At 42.3% G+C, this 23,774-nt stretch overlaps 1 protein-coding gene across 4 annotated transcripts in view; it reads left to right on the top strand.

The window, feature by feature from the left end:
• Window positions 1–13,970: 13,970 nt before the first annotated feature.
• The window catches only part of nr5a2 (nuclear receptor subfamily 5, group A, member 2), a 154,857-nt gene continuing 145,053 nt past the window's right edge, over window positions 13,971–23,774 (top strand). The window contains exons 1-4 of one of the 4 annotated variants that reach the window (XM_052011697.1): window positions 13,971–14,158; window positions 18,519–18,646; window positions 22,436–22,588; window positions 23,104–23,222. In XM_052011697.1, the coding sequence (XP_051867657.1) occupies window positions 23,118–23,222 (105 nt within the window). In that variant the 5' untranslated portion in view covers window positions 13,971–14,158; window positions 18,519–18,646; window positions 22,436–22,588; window positions 23,104–23,117. Of the gene's footprint in view, window positions 14,165–14,839; window positions 14,931–18,518; window positions 18,647–22,435; window positions 22,589–23,103; window positions 23,223–23,774 lie in introns of those variants that run through there. The other 3 variants (XM_052011696.1, XM_052011698.1, XM_052011695.1) reach the window with 3 other exon arrangements.

Here is a 23,774-nt window from a genome sequence, read left to right as displayed (position 1 = left end):
TAAGTTCCTCTACCAGATGCATTTCCTGGATAGTCAGAATCAGAATTGAGTTTATTGTCACTGACTTATATGTTGTGAAATTTGTTGTTTTGTGGCAGCAGTACAGTGCAGAGACATTAAAGTTACTGTCAATTACAAAATAAATAACACAAAAAAGGAATAACAAAGTAGTGTTCATGGGTTCATGGACTGTTTAGAAATCTGAACAAAGGAAATTACAGTGACATGAGAGAGGAACTGGCCCAAATTGATTGGAAGACTAAGCTAGTTGGAGGGACGGCAGAGCAGAAAATGGATAGAATTTCTACAAGAAATAAGGAAAATGCAGGATAGATATATTCCAAGAAAGAAGAAGGTTTTGAATGGAAAAAAAGGCACAAAATGTGGATAATGAGAGAGGTGAAGGCTAAAATAAGAGCAAAATGGAGGGCATACAAGGAAGCAAAAACTAGTGGGAAAACAGATGACTGGGAAACTTTTAAAAACCTGCAGAAAGAAACTAAGAAGGTCATTAAGAAAGAAAAGATGAATTATGAAAGGAAGTTGGCAGATAACATTCAAAAGGATACAAAGAGTTTTTTTAAATATCTGAAGAGTAAAAGAGAGACACAGGTTGATATAGGACCAATCGAAAACGGTGCAGGAGAGATTATAATGGATAACAAAGAGATGGCAGAGGAACTAAATGAGTATTTTGCATCGACCTTCACTGTGGAGGACATCAGCTATATACTGGATAGTCAGGGGTCTCAAGGGATGGAACTGAATTCAGTTAAGATTACTAGAGAGAAAGTGCTAGGGAAGCTAAATGGACTAAAGACAGATAAGTCTCCCGGACCGGATGAGGTGCATCCCTGGGTTCTGAAGGAGGTGGCTTTAGAGATTACGGAGGCATTGGTGATAATTTTCCAGAAATCAATAGACTCCTGCATGGTTCCAGAGGACTGGAGGGTCGCAAGTGTAATTCTGCTGTATAAGAAAGATGGGAGGCAGCATGAAGGAAATTACAGACCTATTAGTCTGACATCGGTGGTGGGAAAGATATAAGAATCTATCCTCAAGGATGAGGTTATGGAATACCTAGAGGTGCAAGGCAAGATAGGTCCAAGCCAGCATGGTTTCATGAAGGGAAGATCCTGCCTGACCAACCTATTGGAGTTTTTTGAGGAAATCTCAGGTAGGGTGGATAAGGGAGAGGCTGTGGATGTTGTGTATTTAGACTTTCAAAAGGCCTTCGACAAGGTGCCGCACAGGAGGCTGATTAATAAGATGAGAGTTCATGGAATTACAGGTAGGATAATCGAATGGGTGGAGCATTGGCTGGGTTGGCAGAAAGCAAAGGGTGGGAATTAAGGGATCTTGTTCTGGTCAGCTACCGGTTACTAGTGGTGTTCCGCAGGGGTCGATGTTGGGGCCAGCTTCTTTTTACTTTGTACATTAATGATTTGGATGATGGAATAAATGGTTTTGTGGCTAAGTTTGCGGACGACACCAAGATAGGCGGAGGAGTAGGGAGTATTGAAGAAACAGGAAAGTTGCAGAGAGAGTTAGGTAGTTCAGGAGAATAGTCAAAGAAATGGCAAATGAGATTCAATGTTGAGAAGTGTGCTGTTGTACACTTTGGAAAAAGAAATAAATGGTCAGATTATTATCTAGAAGGGGGAGAAAATTCAAAGTACAGAAGTGCAAAGGGACTTGGGGTACTCGTGCAGGATACCCTATAAGGTTAACCGCCAGGTCGGATCGGTGGTAAGGAAAGCGAATGCTATGTTGGCATTCATTTTGAGAAGTATAACTTATAAAAGTAGGGAAGTGTTGATGAGGCTCTATGGGGCACTGGTGAGGCCCCACTTGGAATACTGTGTGCAGTTTTGGGCCCCATATCTTAGAAGGATGTACTGATGTTGGAGAGGGTTCAGAAAAGATTTAAGAGGATGATTCCCGGAATGAAAGGGCTTACATATGATGAGCGTTTGTTGGCTCTTGGACTGTACTCACTGGAGTACAGAAGAATGAGAGGGGACCGCATAGAAACATTTAGAATGTTGAAAGGACTGGACAGTGTAGATGTGGCCAAGTTGTTTGCCTTGGTGGGTGAGTCCAGGACTAGAGGGCGAATTCTTAGAATTAGAGGGTACCGGTTTAATACAGAAATGAGGAGAAATTTCCTGAGCCAGAGGGTAGTGAATATATGGAATTCTTTGCCATGTACAGCTGTGGAGGCCTGATCATTGGAGGCATTTAAGGGGGAGATAGATAGGTACCTAATTAGTCAAGGTATCAAGGGATATGGGGATAAGGCCAGAAATTGGGGCTAGTTAGAAATAGTATTAGTTTAGCTCATGGAGCAGACTCGATGGGCCGAATGGCCTACTTCTGCTCCTTTGTCTTGTGATCTTGTGATGGCAGAGGGGAAAAAGCTGTTCTTAAATAATTGAGTGTGGTAGTGGCAAATTGCTTCAAAAAGGCATAATTAAAAAATGAATGGACACCAATCCAAATTCAAGATACAAGGGCCAAATTTTGCTGGCTGAATCCTCCTGCCCATACTGAACACCAATTCCCCACATATTCTCACTTGCTTGATCCAAATGCAAAGGGCCAATTTCACTGTCACTTTGTATCCCACAGTACAGCAGAGTGGTCTGAGCATTGCCACATATGGTAGCCCTGCCCCTGAAAGTCATTGACAGCCTTCTATAGCTGACCAAAACCCTACCCCCAGTTCTGCTGCCCATAAATATTGTGAGAGATATTTACTACTTTTTAATTGTCTCTGACATTTAGAAACATCAATAAAATAAACTGTTAAATAATATTATAAGAAGTTAAGACTTTATTATAAAGTTCACTAAAAATGTTAATAAGTAATTTAAAAAAATTAAGGTAAAATAATCTTTACAAATGTACTTTTCTCCTTTACCTCCTAATCTAATAGGCTGCAACATCTGGCCAATAAGATGGTTAGCAATAAGCTTGGTCAAAGAGGATAATTTTTTGGAAGATCTTTATGGAAGAAGAAATGGCAGGGGAGATGGGGATAGAATTTCAGAGGAAGAGTCCCAGGCAATTGAAGCTCAGATACCAATAATAAAACAAAAATGATACACAAAAAGGCTAAAGTGAATGGAATTTTGAGAGGATGATTGCTAGAAATGAAAAGTTTACAGATAGGAAGGAACAGGGAACCAAAGATATCTGAATAAAATGAAGGGAACATTAAATTGGCAATGCTGTGGGACCCAGAGTGAAGGCATTTAGCCTGGGATGGGATAGGGGGAGCTGACATTTGAATGGGTTGAATCCTACAGTCAGAAGGTGAGGAGCCAAGCAGGAGAGCATTATGAATAGTTGAGCTGAGTGGAGATCATGGAATGGTTGTAAGATTCTAGGAGGAAATGGGTGATAGTAGGGGAGGATAAATGCAGAGGTGGAACTAGACAGTCTTTGCGATGGAAGTGATGTTGGGTATGCAGTTCAACTTATAGACAAATAGGATGCTGAGACATCAAACACTCTGCTTCAGCCTGAGATCTTGGTCAGATTGCTTTTGCATACCAATGATGCATGTCTATGACCTGGAGAGAAGTGGATACCACTAACAATCCTTCATGAGTTTGTGTACAGAACTTCTGGAGGGAGATGGCACAGTCCTGAAAAAAACTTTTCTGGAACCTCGGGCTCCTAAGAACTGCTGCTATTATCAGATGTACCTTTTACAGGAGATATGTTATCCAGGTGGAGCATTGGCACCACAGCTCAAAGCCATCCAGTTTAAGCAATAACCTTTCCTTCTTTTCACCAGTTTCTTCCAGTTCCAAGTCCTTTCTCATGTAGAACCAAGGAGCAGGCTCCTTGGTGATCAAAATCAAAACAAAAATTTAAGCAGTTCATTTCTCCATCACATCTCTTCCTGTTGAAGGAGATAATAATAAATGAAGGGGAGTTTACCACAGTGGTGCTTAACTGCCATTTTAATATACATTTTGCACAAATTGAGTGCAATTGCTCTACAGGTAAACAAAACCTTTAATTCAGCCATTCATATCTTTAGTTAAGGTGATATAGCTGGCAAAAAATGACATTAAATGATGGTTTTCTTACTTTGTACAAGCATTGGAATTCCTATTATAAATAAAATAAAGAAATTACTAAAAGTATCAGGACAGGGAACATCCATAGAGAAGGAAACAGTCACGATTTCTGTTCACTGACCTCTCATCAGAACTGGTAAATACAATGGTCATAAAACCAGCTTTCAGGCAAGACAAATTGAAATCTTATCAGGGAGAAGAGCAGAACTTTCTCAAGGTTAGCGTTAGTCAAAGGGAAGTAGCAGTAAAATAATAATACAAAAACAAAATATTACTGGTGCTGAAATCTGAAATAAAAACAGAAAATGCTGGAAATACTCAGCAGGTCGGGCAGTATCTGTGGAAAGAGAAACAGAGTTTTAATGATTCCATGACCGGAATGGACAACTTTAAGTTGAGGCAAATGGAATTTAGGTTGTTGTTGGATTGTGAAATACTTAAATCTAAGTGTAACATTGACCAGTGTAGTCTTAGATCTTCAAGTCATGTCAGTAGCAATGAAGTCCTGTTTTATACAATGGATTTGGAGGCATATGGAAGATTCTCATTGTCAGCAGATTTGAATGATAGGCAGACTTATTTTGTTGCATCACACTTATGGATCCTGTATGTCTACTTAATACCATATATATTTCTAGAATTAAGCAAAAATATTTTCAGTAGGACATTGAATTTTCAATCAGCATCAAACCTGAATCCTGCACCTAACATGGTCCTCATCCGCCTTATCTGGGTGAGCTTCACCAGTTCTAGGCTGGTCCACTAGATGGAGCACCATACAATCCCGTCCTTAAAAACAGGTGGGAAATATTTGGGAGGGAGTTGGAATCGGAAACAACAGAAAGTTAGGTCTTTCTTGGAGAGTACATACACAAACTGGAGCGACATTAATCATTTGTGTGCTTGAATTCTACCATTTAAAGGCAAGTTATAGTAAAAAGAGGAAAGCTAGGAAGAACCTCAAAGTAACTTAAGGATGTTATGGACAAAATAAAAGATCATCCCAAAGACAGATGCATCACTGCTATAACCTTTTAACAACTGCACATAAAATATTTTTGACAATTTTAATATACCTTTGTAGGAGCTTTTGTTCATTGTCATTTTTTAAATGTCCACTGTGAATGATCCTACAAAGAAAAGGGATTTAGATGAGTTACTAGCTTATCTACCTAATATGCAGTCCCAAAGGAGCATCACTCTGAGACGCACATCTCCATCAGCTATAGTCCTCATTTATTCTTAATGGCCTCACCAATTCACCAAAGAATTCTCATGAATAAAATGGAAGTGGGAGAATGGGCAGCTGCAAACCTGAGCCATGAAAAAGTGGATCTGCAATGATCTTGTTATAGATGGCTTTGGTACCAAGTTTTATGCAGCTGAAGTAAAATTTTTTTATTGTAAAGAGAGACTCGCAGAATATGTTTCATCAGAGAAAACAGGATTCCATGAACGTATGATTCAAGCTGTTGTTATGGTGAAATTAATGGTTAATGATGTGAATATCAGTAAATGACAAAGAGGGGAAGACCAGTTGATCCATAAAGCTTCCTGCCCACCACAATGACCAGACCATGCTGAAAACAAAAGATGATTTCAAATTTGACTAAAAATAGCCAATAATGTGACATGTGAATAAATCCCAAGGCCTCAAGATAGCATGTCACTTCTTCCTCAGAGATTGTTAATAAACATCCAGCTAAGGCAGTTTCTATTGTTTTAACATTGATGGAATAGATCTACATGAAGATCTGCTTGGGAATGAGACTGTGAAAACTGTTTTGATTTAAATGACAAGGCAATCTTTATTTACAAAATTACAAATAGTTTGCCTCCAACATGATCAGAACTGAACTTTGTTCAACATGCCATGAAGTTCTGCTGAAATGTTGGTTCCAAATGGAGTACTGAATGGACTCTGGGCTGGAGTCCTCATTGTTTCCAATCTACATAAGTGACCTAGTTTAAGAAACCTAATGCAATGTGATGAAAGATGGGATAGGTACTAATAATCTGAGAAGGAACTAAAGAAGGAAAATTTGCAAGTGGACAAAAGTATGACAAATTAAATTGAAATATATAGCACTAGTTATAAAACATTGCAAGCTGGACGGAGAAAATGGAATCCATTCCTTGTTGGTACAAACTCTTAACCTGACTGGAGGGAAGTCTGAAAGAGATCTCATAGATTGGACACTTAGGAGATCAAGTCAATTTACGGCAGCTGCCGACAACTCCCACAACAAAACTGAAACATACCTTCTGAGACATAAGTCACATCCTTTGTGATTATGCCCACAGTACTATGCCTCCTTATCCTTCTTGATGTCAGTACAGTTGACCAGGCCAATATCCTCCAATGCCTCTCTTGCTGCATCTTGCTTTTGAGATGTTCTAGTCTGATTCTATTCTTGACTCTTCAGCAGTAAATAGAGAATCTTCTGCAGTAGCTTCTTTCCCATTCCCTATTGTCTAACAACCAATATATCCTCCAGTAGGGAAGACCAAAGCCATTACCTTATACCATAAATTCTATTTCCTGGCTACCAGCTATGTCCTCTTATCACTGGTAACAGTTTGAGGTTCAACGCACTATTCAGAAGTTGCTCTTGTATTTGAAACCAACAAAACTTTCTGCACATCATTAAAACTGCCTATTTCCATCTCCCCAATGTCAGCCCAAATCTGCCTCCATCTCGTCCACTGCTTATACTCTTATCCATGCCTTAGTTACCTCTCGACCAGATTAATCCATTGCTTTCCTGACCTATAAATACTTGAGCTGTTGAAAAATTCTCCTAACTTGCACTGCTTTCTGTTCTTCCTTTGCCCCTGAGCTCACTGATCCACTGTGGCTCCCAGTGCAGTACCACATCAATTTTAAACATGTTCTCCAATTTTCCAATCTCTAAAGACTTCATCCTCCCTGGCTATGTAATCTCGTCCAGTCCCACATCCCTCCCAGATACTACTCACACTGCCAATTCTTGGCCCTTGAGCATCACCAATTTTAATTACATCACCAGCTGAACCTTCAAATGGTGATCTGCAAAATTCTAGAATCTCCTTTTAAACCTCGCCAGATCTTGCATCACTTTCCTCCTTTAAAGATGTACCTTTGAACCTCTTTGACCAACCATATGTCTCCAATTTTATTTGACAATGCTGCAGTGGTGGCTATGATAAAAGACCCATAAACATGCTAGTTTTAGTTTTTCTGGAGCCTTGCCATAATTATTCTATTCCACTCTGATCACCAGGTAGCAGGGAAATATAAAAAGCTTCCAAGTGGTTTAGAAAAAAGATCTCACAAAGCTGAATTCCTGATGTTACTTTCATTGAAAACAAGCAATTGAACATTGAAAAGATTTGTCTGAAATTAATTTCAGCAATTCTTTAACTGAAGGATGTGTCTAAAGTGTACCGTTTAGTTTCCGTCTCGGAGAGGATTGGTACCTGATGCTTAAAATGAAGGTGACACATTGGGGCTGCATGTAGTGCAGCTGCCTCTCAGCTCCAGCAACTCCAGTTTGATTCTGACCTCCAGTGCTGGGATTGGAATGCTTGAAACTACCACCAGCCCAACTTTTCTGTACGTTTTTTTTTCTATGCAATATTGTATACTATTCATTCTCCTTAAACTCACTATTGTGTTGAAATCAAGACTCATTGCTCAGGCCCCTGCTCTGGCTCAGTTTTTTACTAAGGACCCTCCTCTGTCTACAGTCTTTAGTCTTTAATAGCCAAACTTAGTGTTATTTAGCCGCTATTTCTTTCATTGCTTTTATTTCACTCTTATCAATATTTTTGTTTTGGTGACATGGTAACACAGCAGAATAGTGCTGCCTCCCCATATGTCTGGTGATCCAAGATTAATTCTGTCTGCAGTGTTGTCTATGTGCAGTTTACACGTTCTCGCTGTGACCATGTGGATTTTCCTCGAGTACTTCAGTTTCCTTCCACATCCTAAAGATGTGTTTATTAGACTAATTGATATTGTAAGTTGCTGCTGATATGAGTGGTTGGTAGGAAAATGTTAGGGGAAAGGGTAATAGTCATGTTTCAGGGAATGAGTTACAGGGAAATAGGTAGGAGGAATGGGATTGCTCTGAAAGCCAACATTGACTTGATAGGCTGAGTGGCCTTTTTCTATTCATTACGAAAGATGAAGATATAAAAACTGGAAGTAAAAAATGCCTAGGTTCCTCAAATTTTAAAACATATGCTGTGAGGACAATTTAAATCCATTTGTGAGCTAGTGTTTTAACAGGAAAAGACAAACTACTCTTGGACAAAAGCAAAATACTGCAGATGCTGAAAAACTGAAATAAAATAGAAATGGCCTCTTATCTGACCTGGAAACTGTTAACATCTTTTCCCACTGCACAGGTGCTGCCTGACTTGCTAAGCATTTCCAACATTTTATGGTTAATTTTCCTTTTGGACAAACAGTACTCCTGTAACTTCCTCCATGCTATAAATAACAGCTCACTACTTTGGATATGATTTTCATTCCAAAATGAGTATGTATTGGAAGTTAATAAAAACCATTGTAATATTCACAGGAACAAATAAAGATTGCAAAAAAAGACTATAAGCACCCACTTCAGATGTAAAAGCATTGGTTAGCATGACGTACCTCATTTTTCCATTTCAATGGTTAGATATTAGACTTTAGAAAAAGATTCTAATGTATTCCATGGGTGAGGATGTTTGTCTTATCATGAGAGATTGAGTAAGATTGGCCTGCTTTCACTGGATTAGTGAGAAATGATTTAATTCAGACATAAAAGAATGTAAGAGAGATTGCCCCTCTAACTAGAGGGAGACCATAGTCTCAAGATCGGAGATGGGGAGAATTTATTAATTTGAATTATATGGAAGTCTTTTTCAGCTCTTAACCACAGATGCTGTGGATGTTCAGTGGTCGAGTATATTTAAGGCTGAGATTGATTGTTTTAAGACAAGGGGATCAGAGGATACTATGATTTGATAGCAGGATCAGCCCTAATCTTATTGCATGTCAGAGCAGGCTCAAGGGACCGTTTGGCCAATTCCTGTTTTTCATTTCATACTGCTATTTTTTTTGTTTGTTCCTTGTCTGGTAATATTACACTTAAGCTTAAGAGGAATTCTGATGTGATGTTCTGCCGTTTTTATAGACCAGAGGCCATGTGGAGACGTATGATAATTTCCAGAAACTGAAAGTTTATCGGACACTGTTTGCTGTTCATTATGCCAGGAAAATTATTGAAATCTAAATGAGATCACAAGGCCAGAACAGTCTTGAAAGTATGGGGAGCTGGGAGTCACTTACAAGACTAAGTTTTGATAAGAGAGTAAGAATCATCAGTCGATACAACACAAAAGGAAGGTATTCTTGCCTATGCCGGTTTTTTGAACAAACTATCCAATTAATGTCCCTATCCTTTCTCCATACCCATGTGATGCTTTTCCCATCAAGAATTTTCCTTTTGAAAGTTATGATCGAATTTAATTCCACCACCCCTTCAAGCAGATCATAATAACATAGTGTAAATATAAACAAAACACTTCAGCTCATCTCTCGTCTGTTCAAAAACTTCCTTAAATGTGTGTCCTCTAGTTAATAGCTTATCTTCCACCAGAAATTGTATTGGTTTATCTATGAATGTCTCTGCATGATTCTGAATATTTCTATTAAATTTTCTCTTAACCTCCCCTGCTCTAAAGAAAACAATCACAGCTTCTCTTGTGTCTCCAAAAAATGAAGTCTAGCATCCCTGATACCAATCCATTAAACTCCTCTGTATCACCTCAAGTGCCTCACATTCTTTCCAGAGTGTGGTATCCAGAATTGGACAAGCTCATGTTTTGCCTTAATTAGAAAGGAAGAAAGCCAGAAATATAGGAAGGGTAAACCCATTCATGCAAACAAGTTGAGAACTCTTCAAGAAAAAGTAGTTTGAGGAATAACAGGCATTGATTAAACATAATTACGCTCATATCTCACAGAACTAATTCACATTCCTTGTGTCAGCAAAATTGTGATAATGAAAAGAAGTACATTTCAGCCCTGAAAGAAGGCAAAGTAGCAAGGGCCTTATAGAGATATATAAAATAAAATCGGAAAAAGTAATCCTAAATATTATTTCAAGTTACACCATGACTGCAGAATAAGTGGATGCAGTAAACAGCAAGTTTTGTAAAAATGTCAGGATGTGCCTTTGGGGGTGAGCAGCACTGGGAATAGTTTTCTTGTAGGAGAGTAAAGACAATAACTATGAAATCATTTAAGAGCTAGATGAACATTGCTCTGTCGAGGCCATAAGACCCTATGTAACAATAGGCTGGGAAGATCAAATTGGTTCCCTCAAATATACTTACTTTTCTTACAGAACCCAAGAAAAATACTGACAGAGTGAAATGAATAAGCTTTAAATGCATGGTCTTTGAGATGCTAAGTCTAGGGAAATCTCTTTCTGGTGAAAACAACCGGTCTAAGATACTTAATGCAGGATAAAAGAAGAGTTGCAGGTTAAGAACAGTGACAGGGAAAAATTTGGCGTAAGTATTTCTCAGGCAAAAAGAGATTCAAAATGCTCTATGAAAGATGTGGTCTTATAGCATGGTTTAGGTGTTCCAGGTATTCCAAATATTTTAACTATCTGTGCATCTAAATTGTGTGTGCTCACAGCACCGAGGGCTAACCAATTCACAAAGTGATTTTTCTACATGTTGCCAACATTAGTCATTTGAACACATTCAAGAAAATTACCCAATTGAAAAAAGTACTAAAAAAACAGATGATTATGTTAATTATTATATGTAGCTGTTTGGATTTAAACAATATTGAAACAAATGGAACAAAACAGAATGTATGGTAAAGTTAGTCATGATTCTTTGTAGCAGGCTTGACTTTTTTTAAAGGGTAACAACATTTTTTTCTTTCCAGAACAATAATAGAACTGTACTTACCATTTAATGTATAACTAAAGCCTAGTGAATGAGTATGGGGTAATCGATAAGGTTGGAGCTGAGTCAATGCCTGGGAATATTTCCAATCTGTGGCACCTAGCATTTAAAAATGAGTAATTCTTTTTTTTCCATTTCACCATGTCCAGATTATGAATATAAATTGAAGTTTCTTCACCTTCTCAGTACTTTCCCAAAGACAGCAGGAGAATTAGAAACTTGAGCCGGGGCTTGGCCAATACCGGCTCTGCCTTACTCGCTCAGCCAAACCACAACTCTCCCAGATGCTGGGTGAAATTAGAAACCAGGGTGAATTGAAAAAGCTTCCAAGTGTGGAGTTGTCTCACTACTGAACCCCTTTCTTTATGGGTTATAATATTTTCTGCAATCCAAGGTATTGGAGGAAGTGAGTTAATACGGATTGAAGACTTGCAGTCGTGTAGAAAACAAAGCAATAAAATAAATGAGCAGCAGACAATCTGCTGGAAGAATTCAGCGAGCTGAGCAACATCTGTGGGGAGAAAAGAATTGTCAACATTTCAGGTCGAAACCCTGCATCGGGACTGAAAGTGCAGAGGGGAAATAGTCAGTATAAAGAGGAGATTGGGAGTGGTAATACAGAAGCCAGAGGTGATTGGTGGACTGAGGCAGGGGAGGGGGTGTTGAAGGATGATGGACAGATTGAGCCAGGTAGGGGAGGGGGACGGCTGGAGTTGGAAGATATGACAGATGGAGGAGACTAATAAAAGGAGGGAGATGGAGCCAGGAGTTGGATGGGGAGGCTCAGTCCACCAATCACCTCTGGCCTTACCACTCCCCCTCTGCTCTTTATATTGGCTATTTCCCCGTCCACTCTCATTCCTGATGCAGGGTTTCGACCTGAAACATCGACAGTTCCTTTTCCCCCACAGATGCTGCTCAACCCACTGAGTTCCTCCAGCAGAGTATTTGTTGCTCTAGATTCCAGCATCTGCAGTCTCTTGTGTCGCCATTGAAATAAATGAGTTCTTTTCAGGCTGGAAGGATGTAACCAGTGGAGTACCCCAGGGATTAGTTTGTTGCCCTCAATTGTATGCTATTTACATTCACAACCTGGAGGAGGAAATGAAGTGTAAGGTGTCCAAGTTTGTCAATGATATGAAAATAGGTGGAAAGGCATGTTTTGATGAAGACATTGCCATTCTGCAGTGGGATACAGATAGATTGAATAATTGAGCAAAAACCTGGCAAGTGGAGTTTAATGTGGGGAAGTGTGAGGTCATGCACTTTGGTAAGAGCAGTCAAAAGGTGGATATTATTTAAATGGAGAGAGACAGCACATGAGCGAAGTTCAGAGGGATCTAGGTGTTCCAGTGCATAAATCACAAAAAGTTAGCAGGCAGGTCTAGCAAGTTAAGGTGGCAAATAGCATGTTGGCCTTTATTGCTAAGGGGTTGGAGTTTAAGAATAGGGAGGTTTTGTTACAATTATGCAGGGAGCTGGTGAGGCCACACCTGGAGGACAGTGCACAGTTTGTGTCCCCTTACCAAAAAAAGAATATAGTAGCATTGCAGGTTGTACAAAAGAGATTTACCAGGCTAATTCATGGGGTGAAAGGGTTGTCCTATCAAGAAAGGCTAGACAGTGGGCGGTCTGTATCCCTTGGAGTTTAGAAGAGTATGGGGTGACCTTATTCAAACATATAAAATCCTAAAGGGGGTTGACAGAGTAGATGTCAGGATGCTTTCACCAGTTGGAAAGGTCATGAACAAGGGGACACAGCTACAGAATGAGGAAGGGGCCAGTCATTTAAAACTGACGTGCATAGAAATTTCTTCTTTCAGAGGATCGTGAATCTCTGGAATTCTCTGCCACCGAGGGTAGTGGAGGCCAAATCGTCAGATAAATTTTAAGCTGGAGATTGATAACTATTTAAAAGATTGAAGAATTGAGGGTTATGGGGAACTGGCACAGAAGAAGAGTTGAGACCAGCACAGATCAGTCATCATCATATGAAAGGGCAGACTTGAGAGGCCTGGTGGCCCACTCTTGCTCTTATTTTCTTATGTTTTTTTTTCCAGTTGGTTACCCTGATGAAATATTTCTGAGTCATTTTATGAATGATTTAAAGCTGAATAAAAGTGAATGGGGAATTACAAAAATGTGTACCCAAATTATCATTTTTTCAAACTTTATTGATTGCAAGATAATTATTAAAGTGAACAGCTCTAATCAGCAGCATAGTGTTTAAAATAATGAAACGTCCAGAGCCTCCAGCTCCAACTTACTGCCAGTGGCACAAAAAAACACTGAAACCCAAGGCCTAGGTTTACAGAAGCCTGACTGTGGTTGAGTCAGGTACTTAACCACTGAATGTGATCTTTTGACCCTCTCTCAGCATCTAAATCCCTTCTATTGAGCCGGAGGCCTGCAACATCTCCCACTCCTGTTCTTTTGGTTAATCATTTCTCTGCCATTATCTGAACAGGGGTTCTTATCTCTTCTGCTTGTCAGTTTATAACCGGGCCGCCTTATCAACCTGCGCCGCATCATGTGGCCAAGACTCGCCAGTTTTCCACTCTCTCTGACTGAAGCCCAGTTGGAATGGCGCGCATGGTTTACTGCAGGTCATTGATCACGGAAGCCGATCAGAGTCCGGCCAGGCACATGCATTGCATTATCCGAAATCCTGAATGATATTTCATTTTTAGTTCCTGCGAAGGTTACTACTCTGCATGTTCTCGTCCAAGGTCGGCAAAGTTTACAAGCCGACTCTGTGCGGTTGATGCTACAGGCTGAACATTCAAGGGCAGATCATTAGCCAATTATGTCCAGTGGCCCTCCCTCCGGCATCACACAGGCGTATATTAACTCTGATCTAACGATTGTTGTAAGTGGGATTTATTGATGGTTCAGTCTCTGACTGGGAAGGGTATCTACAGAGCGGGCGACACCCGAGCATGGTGCAGGTGGGTGGCACCTCGCACATCTCCGCCGGTGCTGGGGAAACAGAGATCAGCGGGTCGCGAAAATGGGAAACTTAGGTAGTCCAATAGCAGCCTACGCGTGTGTGCCTCCTCAGACTGATATTTACTCGGAAAGTTTCAAAGAAACCAGGCATACAAATGGTAAATGTATGTCTTTTCTTTCACTGGCTTCTAATTATTTAATTTCTCTGGGATATTGATATATTTAATTGCGTTGTCACGCCTTTCCAATTCTGCTCACTATTTGGAGCCCAGAATATACTTATTTCACAGTGGGCAGCTGCGTGTCTTTAGTTCTGCGGAGAGAAACACTCAGACAAAATATCCAGATCGATGAGATAGTTTTCTTTGCGTGGGGATTGTAGAGGGGAGGAGGTCATAGATTATCCCCAGTCCCCTGGAAACCCTGGAGGTGTCTCAGGTGCCCGGAGTAGAAATGTCAATGATCTTCATGCGACCATTGATGACGACAAGCATGTTGTAAAACGTGTTGTTCGGGTGCGGTGGAAGTGCGGCACTCGGTGCGCACCACAGTGTGGGTCTCCATCGCTGAGCGTGTAGCGGAGTCCACGGGATCGTGCTTCTGTTGAACGGCCGGACACCTGGCCCCAGTCCTGGAGTTCAGGCTTTGCTATTGGACAGCGAATCTGTGCCTCTTGCTGCTCCGCAATCACGATTTGATTATTTCTGTATCGTGGTCCTGTCGAGGTGAATGTGTGTTGGCGTAAGACACTCTTGGCTTTACGTGTCCAGGAACGGGCGGGCGGGCGGGCGGTGCCAGAAAGTTCACCCCGACTGCATTTAGCCGCCAAATGCACCTTCTCGGCTTTAACGGATTTTACATACATTGAAAGTGTTGGTAATTAGCAGGAAAATGTGCTATTATTGACATTGCATTCAGTCTGCACCTCAGGTAGAACAGAATAAACTTCAAATACTCCGTCATAAAATCGTTCCCCTGAATAGTGCCACTTGTGTGTGTGCTTGTTGTGTGTGTGGGGGGTGGGGGGTGGGGGGGGGCGACCCTGAGCCAGACGACGTGTTCTTTTTAAGTTGAGATTTAACTTTTAATGTTTGTTTTATTCTGCTAGAAAGTGAAACTGTTGGCAAATGTGCTTGGGGATTTTTATTTTAGGTTTGCTTGCCGCCGAAAGGCTTCGCACGGCCGCGGCGACGGCGGCGGGAGGAGAGCAGCTCCAACCCCACTGTGCTGACGGCGGACCGTCAAACCGTCGCGACCTCTTCCCTTTACAAAATGCAAGAGGGACTTGGAGCAGGGAGGGAAAGTGCCTCGAAGTTGTGTAGATGTGAGGGAAGTAAATAATTCACAAACAAATTGTTAGAAAATCAAGAGAAAGGAACATTTAAAATAAACGCAATTCGAGATTGGTGTATAGGTGCTTGCCGCGCCATGAATAATTAATATCATGGCACTATTATAATAGTTACTTAGCAAGGTTGATCAATGCATTAGCAACTGTCCTTCATGGAAGTGTCGATGGTTTATTAATGGTGTGCGGGTGGACAGATCGACTGGCAGATAATCTGATAGAAACTTGATCGGCAAATGCCGATAAATGGTTGACAGAAAGCCGTAGAAGTTGCATCGCTGACCGCTGTCGTAATGACACTAACTTGTACGGCAATATATTTAAATACGCAACATGTAGCATCTTGATCAAGTTAAGACTGGGCTTTCTTTAAATAACTGTTATCAGTTAATTGCTAGTCGGTGAATTGGCAATACATTTTTATTATTAGATATATCTATCAAGCTGAGAGAGAAGTGCTGATAAGCAAATAAAACTATTAGCTATGTCAGCCTAGCAGAGAAGCAAGGAGATAGTAATAATTAAATTTTGTCCTGTGTTTTATTCTTGGCTCTGTTGGGTTTGTTGACAGATTCCTAGAGTTGGATGTAATGCACTAGCCAGAGAGAGAGAGAGAGAGAGAGAGACCTCTCCAAGTATGTGAGCTGTCAGGAGCCGAGAAAAGAATAGCCCGGCAGTATTAATGACCATTTATTTTCAAAGGGACAATGCCAGCTTAACTTGGGCCACGTCGCCCCGGCTACTGTTACACTCGGCACTGGAGCAAGCGGGCAGCTCGCTATATGGCTGGGCGTGTGTGGAAGTTTGTGAACTCCCTCCTGTCAAATGACAAAAATCGCTCGCAACCATGAGCTGAATGGTTAAAATTGTAGATTAAATACCCTAGCCAGGTGCAAAATCCTAGAATTATAAAACCCGGTTGGGAAAGAGGGAGCTATTCCCCACTTTTTTTTTCAGTACAAAAACTGTATTTAACGGTCAAAAGAAACGTGAATTTATGTGGAGCCTTTCACAGCCTCCGGGCGCCCCAAAGCGTTCTACAGCCAGCGCATTACATTAGCATGGTGAACGAGGTTGCTAATTCGTAGGCTCCATAAAAAGCAATGCGATAATGACCCGTTTAGTATTATTGATTAATGGATAAATATCAACCAGGACACTGGGGCTATCTCCCAGGCTCGTATTCGAAAACGCGTGTGGGGAGATTTTAGTCTACTGAAGAGAATAGACAGGATTTCGTTTAACGATCCACCCGAAACCTCTAACGTAGCAGCACCCCCTCGGTACTGGACTAGGGTTGTCGGTCTAGACTTTTGTGTTCAAGTCTTCAGAGTTGGATTTGAATCCACACCCTTCCAACTCAGGCAGAGGAGCTGCCAACGAGCCGCAGCTGGCACCTCAGCACATAACAGGTGAAATAATCACATCTTCCATGTTTACCTCTGCTTGCCGCCGCTCCACTTTCCCAGTAAGTCACTACGGTGAGAATAGAATATCTTTGCCCTATAAAGTCAGTCAGAGAGTATGTATTTTTCGGTGATATTCAATAATTTTAAAAAAGGAAAATGTTGCAAGTATCAAAATTGCAACATCGAATGTATGGTGTAGCGAATTCGTCTCCAAATCAAACAAGCAGTTATACGGACAGATTGGCCAAATTGTTCGGTGCTTCAATCAGACCGGACACAGTGCTGGGTGATGCCTGGCGTGCAACCTGAAGCTTTTTCGCAATCCCTTACCTTCCTTCGACATCCAATTTTAAACGTTCTTTGGATTCCCTATAATCATACATACTAAGCTAGATATCGAAGTTGTATTTATGTGCGGAATCGGATTTCTGAAGCCAACTCACACTAGTAACAATATATGTCCAAATTATTATCAAAGATACTTCAAATATTCCATCGTTTCTCCAGCCTTGTATAGATGGGGTGACATTTCAAGAAACACTCTCATTATATGTTGGTGCTGTTGATGTATAATAAACTTTGGAGGCATAATAAATGGTTTGTCACATTTATGATGTTCAATGGAAGACATTCTGTAGTCTATGAGATCTGTAGAAGGAGGTGCGTAGAAACACACGGAGTGCAAGGTCTCTATTTTGATTAATTGGCGATTTAATAACGCGATCGGATGCTTTGGAAACAGTAGAATTAAGTCTCTAAACTGAAGCAATGATGGTCTGGAGCTTGTTGAATCTGCCATTTCACACCCTGTACGAAAGGAGTTGCTAATCCTGCATATCCAACGCCCTAATGTTGTTGCACCAGGGTCAGACTCGGGTTGATGTTCGCTAGAGTCCACACAGCCTGAACGAATCTCCCAAATCCGCACTTGTCCATCCAGTGACTGTGAACTGCCTTATTCTCAGCTGATGCAAAGCCTCTTTTAGGGCAGCATTCGCTGATGTTTATATTTAAAAGTCTCATTGAATGAAGTTAGGCTGATGCAGGAGTATTAAACAAATTTGTGAAGCTTGTCATGTTCTATAACATGCAAAGGGATTTAACATTAGATGAAAAAAACTGCAGATACTGAAAATAAAACACAAAATACCGTAAACAGCCCGTCAGGCAGCGTCTGTGAAAGAGAAACAGAGTTAAGATTTCATCAGAAGTGGTTTTTATTTGGATTTAACATAAGATTGTGTTGATGTCATAAATCACAGATACGGGAAGGGCAGCAAGGATATTATTGTGATTTAATTTTCTATTCCTTGTTCCTGGAGGATTGTTGCTATTATGGAAGTGCAGGGTGGGCGCTGGGGGAGGGGCGGTGGTGCGGGGTGGAGGCGGTGCCCTTGGTTCCAAGTGTTTTCCCATTGGTTCACTCGACCTGCTGCTGGGTCCGGCTTGAAGAGCCTATTGGTCAGTAGGCTCCGAGTGGCTTGTAATCAAGGCCGGGAAAGCGCGGGTGAGGAGGAAGCGAAAGATTCCAACTTCATACAACCTCTCAATGCATTAGATACACACAAGGCAGAATTGGCTGGTGTCAGTCTAATCCGGGGGGAGGGGTACGATGCCTTCCGATTTTTGCTGCAATACACGTTAACCACAGCAAACACACACTGACACACCGCTCGGTTAGTTGCGTTCGATCTCATCTGCAAGTCAAGTCAAGCCAAGCCAGCCTCTTGTTTCTATCGCGCTGTGTCTTTCCCCGTTCAGGTCTTCGGCTACTGGACGGAGCGTCGCCCCACAGCCAGCCCGGGAGTAGTGTCATGCTGCCCAAAGCGAGGCAGAATCCATTGGTATTGCACGATCGCATGGGGAACGGATGCCCGAAACAATGCACGGTAAGGGAGCTGCGGTTTCTACTGAACTGCTTGGTCAGTTGATCAATTGAACAAACCGGTAAATGCATTCCTCTGAAGACACCGGGTTGGAGAGATGGGGTTTGGGAGTGTGCATCTGATATTGTAACTAACGCACTTTGAGAGGAATGTGAAGGCTGTTCGCCTCAAGATGTGTCCAACATTTAAAGTGGAAAATCTGTGTTACTCGCGTGCTCCTTTGACTATTGATAGCTGTGTACTAATGAGCTGGTGAAGTCTTTGCTCCTGTAAAGGTGCGCAAGGAATAGAGCAATAGTAAAACAAGACCCTTCAATGAAATGAAATTAGACACAGGCGCACCAAAGTTGTTGATTGCGACTGCACACTGGATGTGCATGAACCCGCGGCACCCTGCGCTTGCTGGCAGTTTTACAGATTATTTTCCTTCTTTGCGTTTGACTGATTTGTGATAAACTAGATCACTGGTTGGGGAGAAGGGCCGGGTTGATTTCAGTTAAGACTCCAAACGTTTGGAAAGAGAAGTGCCGCCGTTTTCAACGCCGTAATCTCACAATCAGCTGCGAGTGTGAAATTTGGGCAGTTAGCGGATAGTTCTCATGGCCAAGAAAGAATACACTCGGATAAGCGATTTCACTCACCCGGGTGAGTGCAGAGAGGTTCAAGGGTCGCTTCATCAAAAGTATCACTGTCTAATTCAAATGAACCGCACGGATGATTGTTCCGTGCATTGAGAGCTGAGAGAATTCCTTTCTGCTAGTTGTTTTGACGTTTAAATGAACCCACTAAAGCCTAAGCCAATAGCATGTGGACTCACAAATCAGGACACGTGTCCTCGTATACTCTTTCCCCTTATGTTTCTGGAACAAAAACAGATTCAGGATTCGATATTAATTTGTCATAAATGCGCTTTGACAAGACGAGAGAACGTGTTACACTTTTTGGCGACTTTCTTGACAATTTGCTGAATTGAAATTACACTTTAAGGCGCGCTGCGTTGTCCTGTTCTCAGATCTGCGCGACCTGTGCTCAAGGTCTTTTGGCTCACTTAATCGCGACGTGCGGTGGGATGTGACCCCCTTCACATTTACCCTCAGTTCTCCCTGCTGGTGCGTTCTTTGATTCGCGTGTCGGAACAACGCGCAGGAAACGAATGGTCCAACGCGCGAAAGAACTGTCTACTTGGTGAGGTGAAGGGGCACTTGGAGAGCCTGCGTTGTGAGCTTCTCCGTGACAGTACATGCAGCTTCAACGAGTGTCCGTTTACCAACGGTGACAAGAAGACGGGGGACCCCGGGGCTTCCTGCTTGCAACCATTAGTGTGCAACCGTAGCATGTTTAACTTTTACGCGTCCCAAGGTTTACTTTTCTTAAACACTCGCTATTAGTGTGTGGACGTGTTTTAACACCGTCTTTGGATGAGTAACATTAGCAACGGAACTCCATCGTCAACGTCTCAACTTAAGGAAATCTACACTTTTCCTTTTTTGCTCATGCTTCCGATTCATCCGTTTGGAAGGAGGGGCCAAGTGCGGCTTCCAGTATTTTGTTCTTTAGCCTCATCACACTGATCGGCAAACGGTGAGGGGTTTTTCCTTCCATGCCCGGAATGCGGGTTTCGGTTCAAGTCCTTGGAATGGAGGAAGGAAACGAGTTGAATTCCATTGAATAGTGAATCTAGAAGCGTCAGGTGTCTGCTGTTTGCGAGGTGCCTGCCGTTCTAAATTCACCAGATGGCCATCCCGGTTTTACCCAATGCTAAGTCTTTGCAAAACACCTGTTTGGGTGAGAGGCACGTGCTCATGTATGTTATTCCCAACCACTTTAATTCAGAATATTACAATGGGCTTATAAATAACGGAGCCCGAAATAGAGCCACTGGTACAGTTCTGGAAATAGCGATGTAACAACAGGGAGTTTATCCGCTTGTAAACCGACGCGCCACCGCGCTAAAGTTCAACTAAGACGGTCCCTTGAATTTAAAAAAATAAATGAATGGAAAAAAAAAGCACCCGGGCGGATTACAAATCGGGCGGTCACCCGTTTCGCTCCAGCTCCCAAATCGAGTTTATACATCCTGCCCCCAGAGGACTATATGTTATGGGAGACAAAAGCGACTTGGTGAAACACTTGCACTGATATTTAATATAATAGCTTAAGTGGCCAGCGCAGTGCAGATGAGAGCTGCCCTGTAATGGGATACATAATCCGACGCTTTATTCATATTTAGAAGTCCTCAAAATCTCTTAATCCTCCGGCGGTGTTTTTTTTTCGCGTTACTCCCAGAAAATGTGCAATGTTAACATTTTACTTCTCCAGAGGAAAAAAAAAGTTTTAAAAGAATGTGAACTTTTACACCGCCAACAGTGCCCGGAGCAGAAGGAAAGGATTAGACCGTTTACCATCGAATACTTCAGTAATTGCAGAGATGATCGAAATACTTTCATCTGTATTAACATTTCGCACCTCACACCCTAAACAAGCGCTTGTATAGATGTTCGCCTATTTTTCCAGCCATGTTTAGGCAAAATGCGGTTATATTTAGGGAAATGTTATCCTCTCACCCACTAACCAGTTTTCCGTCAATGACAATATTGAGCATCATTCCGCGGCCTTGTGCTGGTTGAAGGGGCGTGTGATTAAAGCAGGACTCCACCAAGGTTTAAATATATCTGTATAGAAATGCGGAACCCAGACAATCAGCTTTATAACGGAGCCAAAGTGCTTTTATCGTATGCTTTACGCATTGATATGTCGCGTTTAAATTGTTTCACATCACTGATTTGCAATGATAAATTTTAGATTTCACATGAACAGAATTCCATTTTATTCTGTTTCAAATCCGCGAGGCTTCCCTTGGTTGTTCTTGTCAATTATCCTCTGCCCCGATCTGAACCAAATCCCAGACAATCTCGGGCAGTGCAATTAAAATCAGATGACAAATATCTGAGGACAAATATTTACCCCGCCAGAAAGACTCTCGGGGTGGGGGGGCAATTCTTGCGGTAGCATTGTGGCCCGTGTGATTCTGATCGGTCTTTGGCTGTTTATTTTTCCAGAGGGACCAAAAAGGTGAGGTTCAGGCAGCTTTTAATGAAGGGCCTTAAGGATGAGGTTCTGGTGGTTTAAAATGACGAGCCTTAAAGGTGAGATTCTGACAGCTTTTAATTTAAAAGTAAAGTCTGGCTGGCCTAAATAAACTGTGCCCCCAAACTGAGTTTAGTCACTAAATTTTCTGTAATCCGATAGGAGCGAAGCTGCTAACAATCCTCTCAGTAAGCATGGGTTTAGCTGTTTGGGGGCTCCACTCTTAAAACAACTCCTTTTGGCAAGACTGCGCGCAGTATCTGTAAGGGCTACATTTCAGCACTGAAGAAGGTTGTGGGCACATAATCGGGCGCACGGCAGGAATCCCCGAGAACAGAGGTACCGCGTCAAGGTGTGCCAGCTTCAGTGCGTTGCGACCAATCGATACATTTTGGTTTGTAACAGAAGTGCGGCCCATCGTTTCGAAGCCATAGGTCGAAGTGGAATGGTGTAGTTTGTAATTAATGCGGAATCAGATTTGCATCCCGATCCTGTGTTACCCCTACGGATGGCAGCGTCAGCGCAGAACCCCCCAAACCCCAATCCCCCTTTCCTGAATTCTGTGTCCTGTGTATCCAGTGAATTCTACAATGACCCCCCTCCCCGACACGCACAAAAATATCTCATTGAGCAGCTGTCTGAATTTCTACAATTATCTCATCCCCATAAAGTTTTCATTCAAAAGTTATTTACATTTTATTGCAGTCACCTATTCGCTGACGCCAAGCACCTAAGTCAGTCTGAGGGCAGAGAACCACCCTACTTGCCCGAATTTGAATTCTTGAAAGTGACCCGAAATTGACGAGCTTAGTGTTGAGGAAAAAAGGATACAGCAGTTTTAGCAGTCAGTTTCACAAGGTGCGTTACCATTACCTGCACGTTTTGTTTTCCTGCGCCGGCTTTCGATAAATAAAACTATATTAAGATTCCAGCTCTTGTTATGCGATGGTCATTAGCCGTCCTCCTTATGGTTACCACAGCCTGTCAGCGAACCCCCTCTTGTGTCCATCCCTTCCTTCCCCCCACCCCCACCTTGTTCTTAAGTGTCCTTCAAGGAAAGGAATAAATTGCTTGTGTGTGTGTGTGCGTGTGTGTGTGTGTGTGTGTGTGTGCGTGTGTGTACTCCCCCCCCCCCGCCTAACGCACACCCACCCATTCTCCGCCCGCCTCCCGTCCCCACTGTGAACCACTCCCGATCGATCGCTTGTGAGTTTAGCGGAACTGATTTATATCCCGGTGGGGTGTAATTACAACCACGCCATCCTTCCTCCCCCCCCCCCCCCCCCCACGCACACACACCACCCACCCACCCACATACACAGAGACGCACAAAGTAGAATCTGAAGGAGTGCCGCTTTATTCTGTTTCCACAGCCACCCAGTTTAAGATGATGGAGTATGCCTACGATGAAGACTTGGATGAGCTGTGCCCGGTGTGTGGCGACAAGGTCTCGGGCTATCACTACGGGCTCCTCACCTGCGAAAGTTGCAAGGTTTGTGGCGTCGCTCTGTCCCCGGCCATACGTTTCTGGTTAGCCTTCTGCGATCCAAGTAGGGGGTTCATCCTTGGCAGCGTGTGTTTAACTCTTCCTCCCACAATTTAATCAAGTTTAACCCACTTTTAGTCAAAGCCGGGTGCTGTTTCCATTTGCAAAGGCGGGAACGTTGGACCCATTCATTGCAGCTTCCTCCCGGCGTCTTGAATGACCTTGGGGTGGGGGTTATCTTGATGGGAAAGTGGAGCTTCCCAACACCGGCTGTGATACCAGTTCACCCTCTCCGCTTAACATGCAGCCGACCCCAGTCTGGAGAAATTGCGAAACCTCTGCAGGTTGCAATCAGTTTTAAAGAGGTGCGGTGAATGAAACGATTCTTGGTGTCCCCAACGTGATATTTACAGGGACAAACTTCCAGCCCGTTGCCAGAATATTTTTATCCATTGGTTTGATTGCTGGTGTATCGGGCATCTCGACTGTGATGTTCTATTAAAATACCAGACTGCGTCTGTTGCTGACCTTGGGCGCATTTAAAGCCCGACAAAAGCC

Source organism: Pristis pectinata, chromosome 3, assembly GCF_009764475.1.
Source record: "Pristis pectinata isolate sPriPec2 chromosome 3, sPriPec2.1.pri, whole genome shotgun sequence".
Taxonomy (NCBI): domain Eukaryota; kingdom Metazoa; phylum Chordata; class Chondrichthyes; order Rhinopristiformes; family Pristidae; genus Pristis; species Pristis pectinata.
The sequence above is the reverse complement of the archived record's forward strand: the minus strand, read 5'-3'. Positions and strand labels throughout refer to the sequence as shown.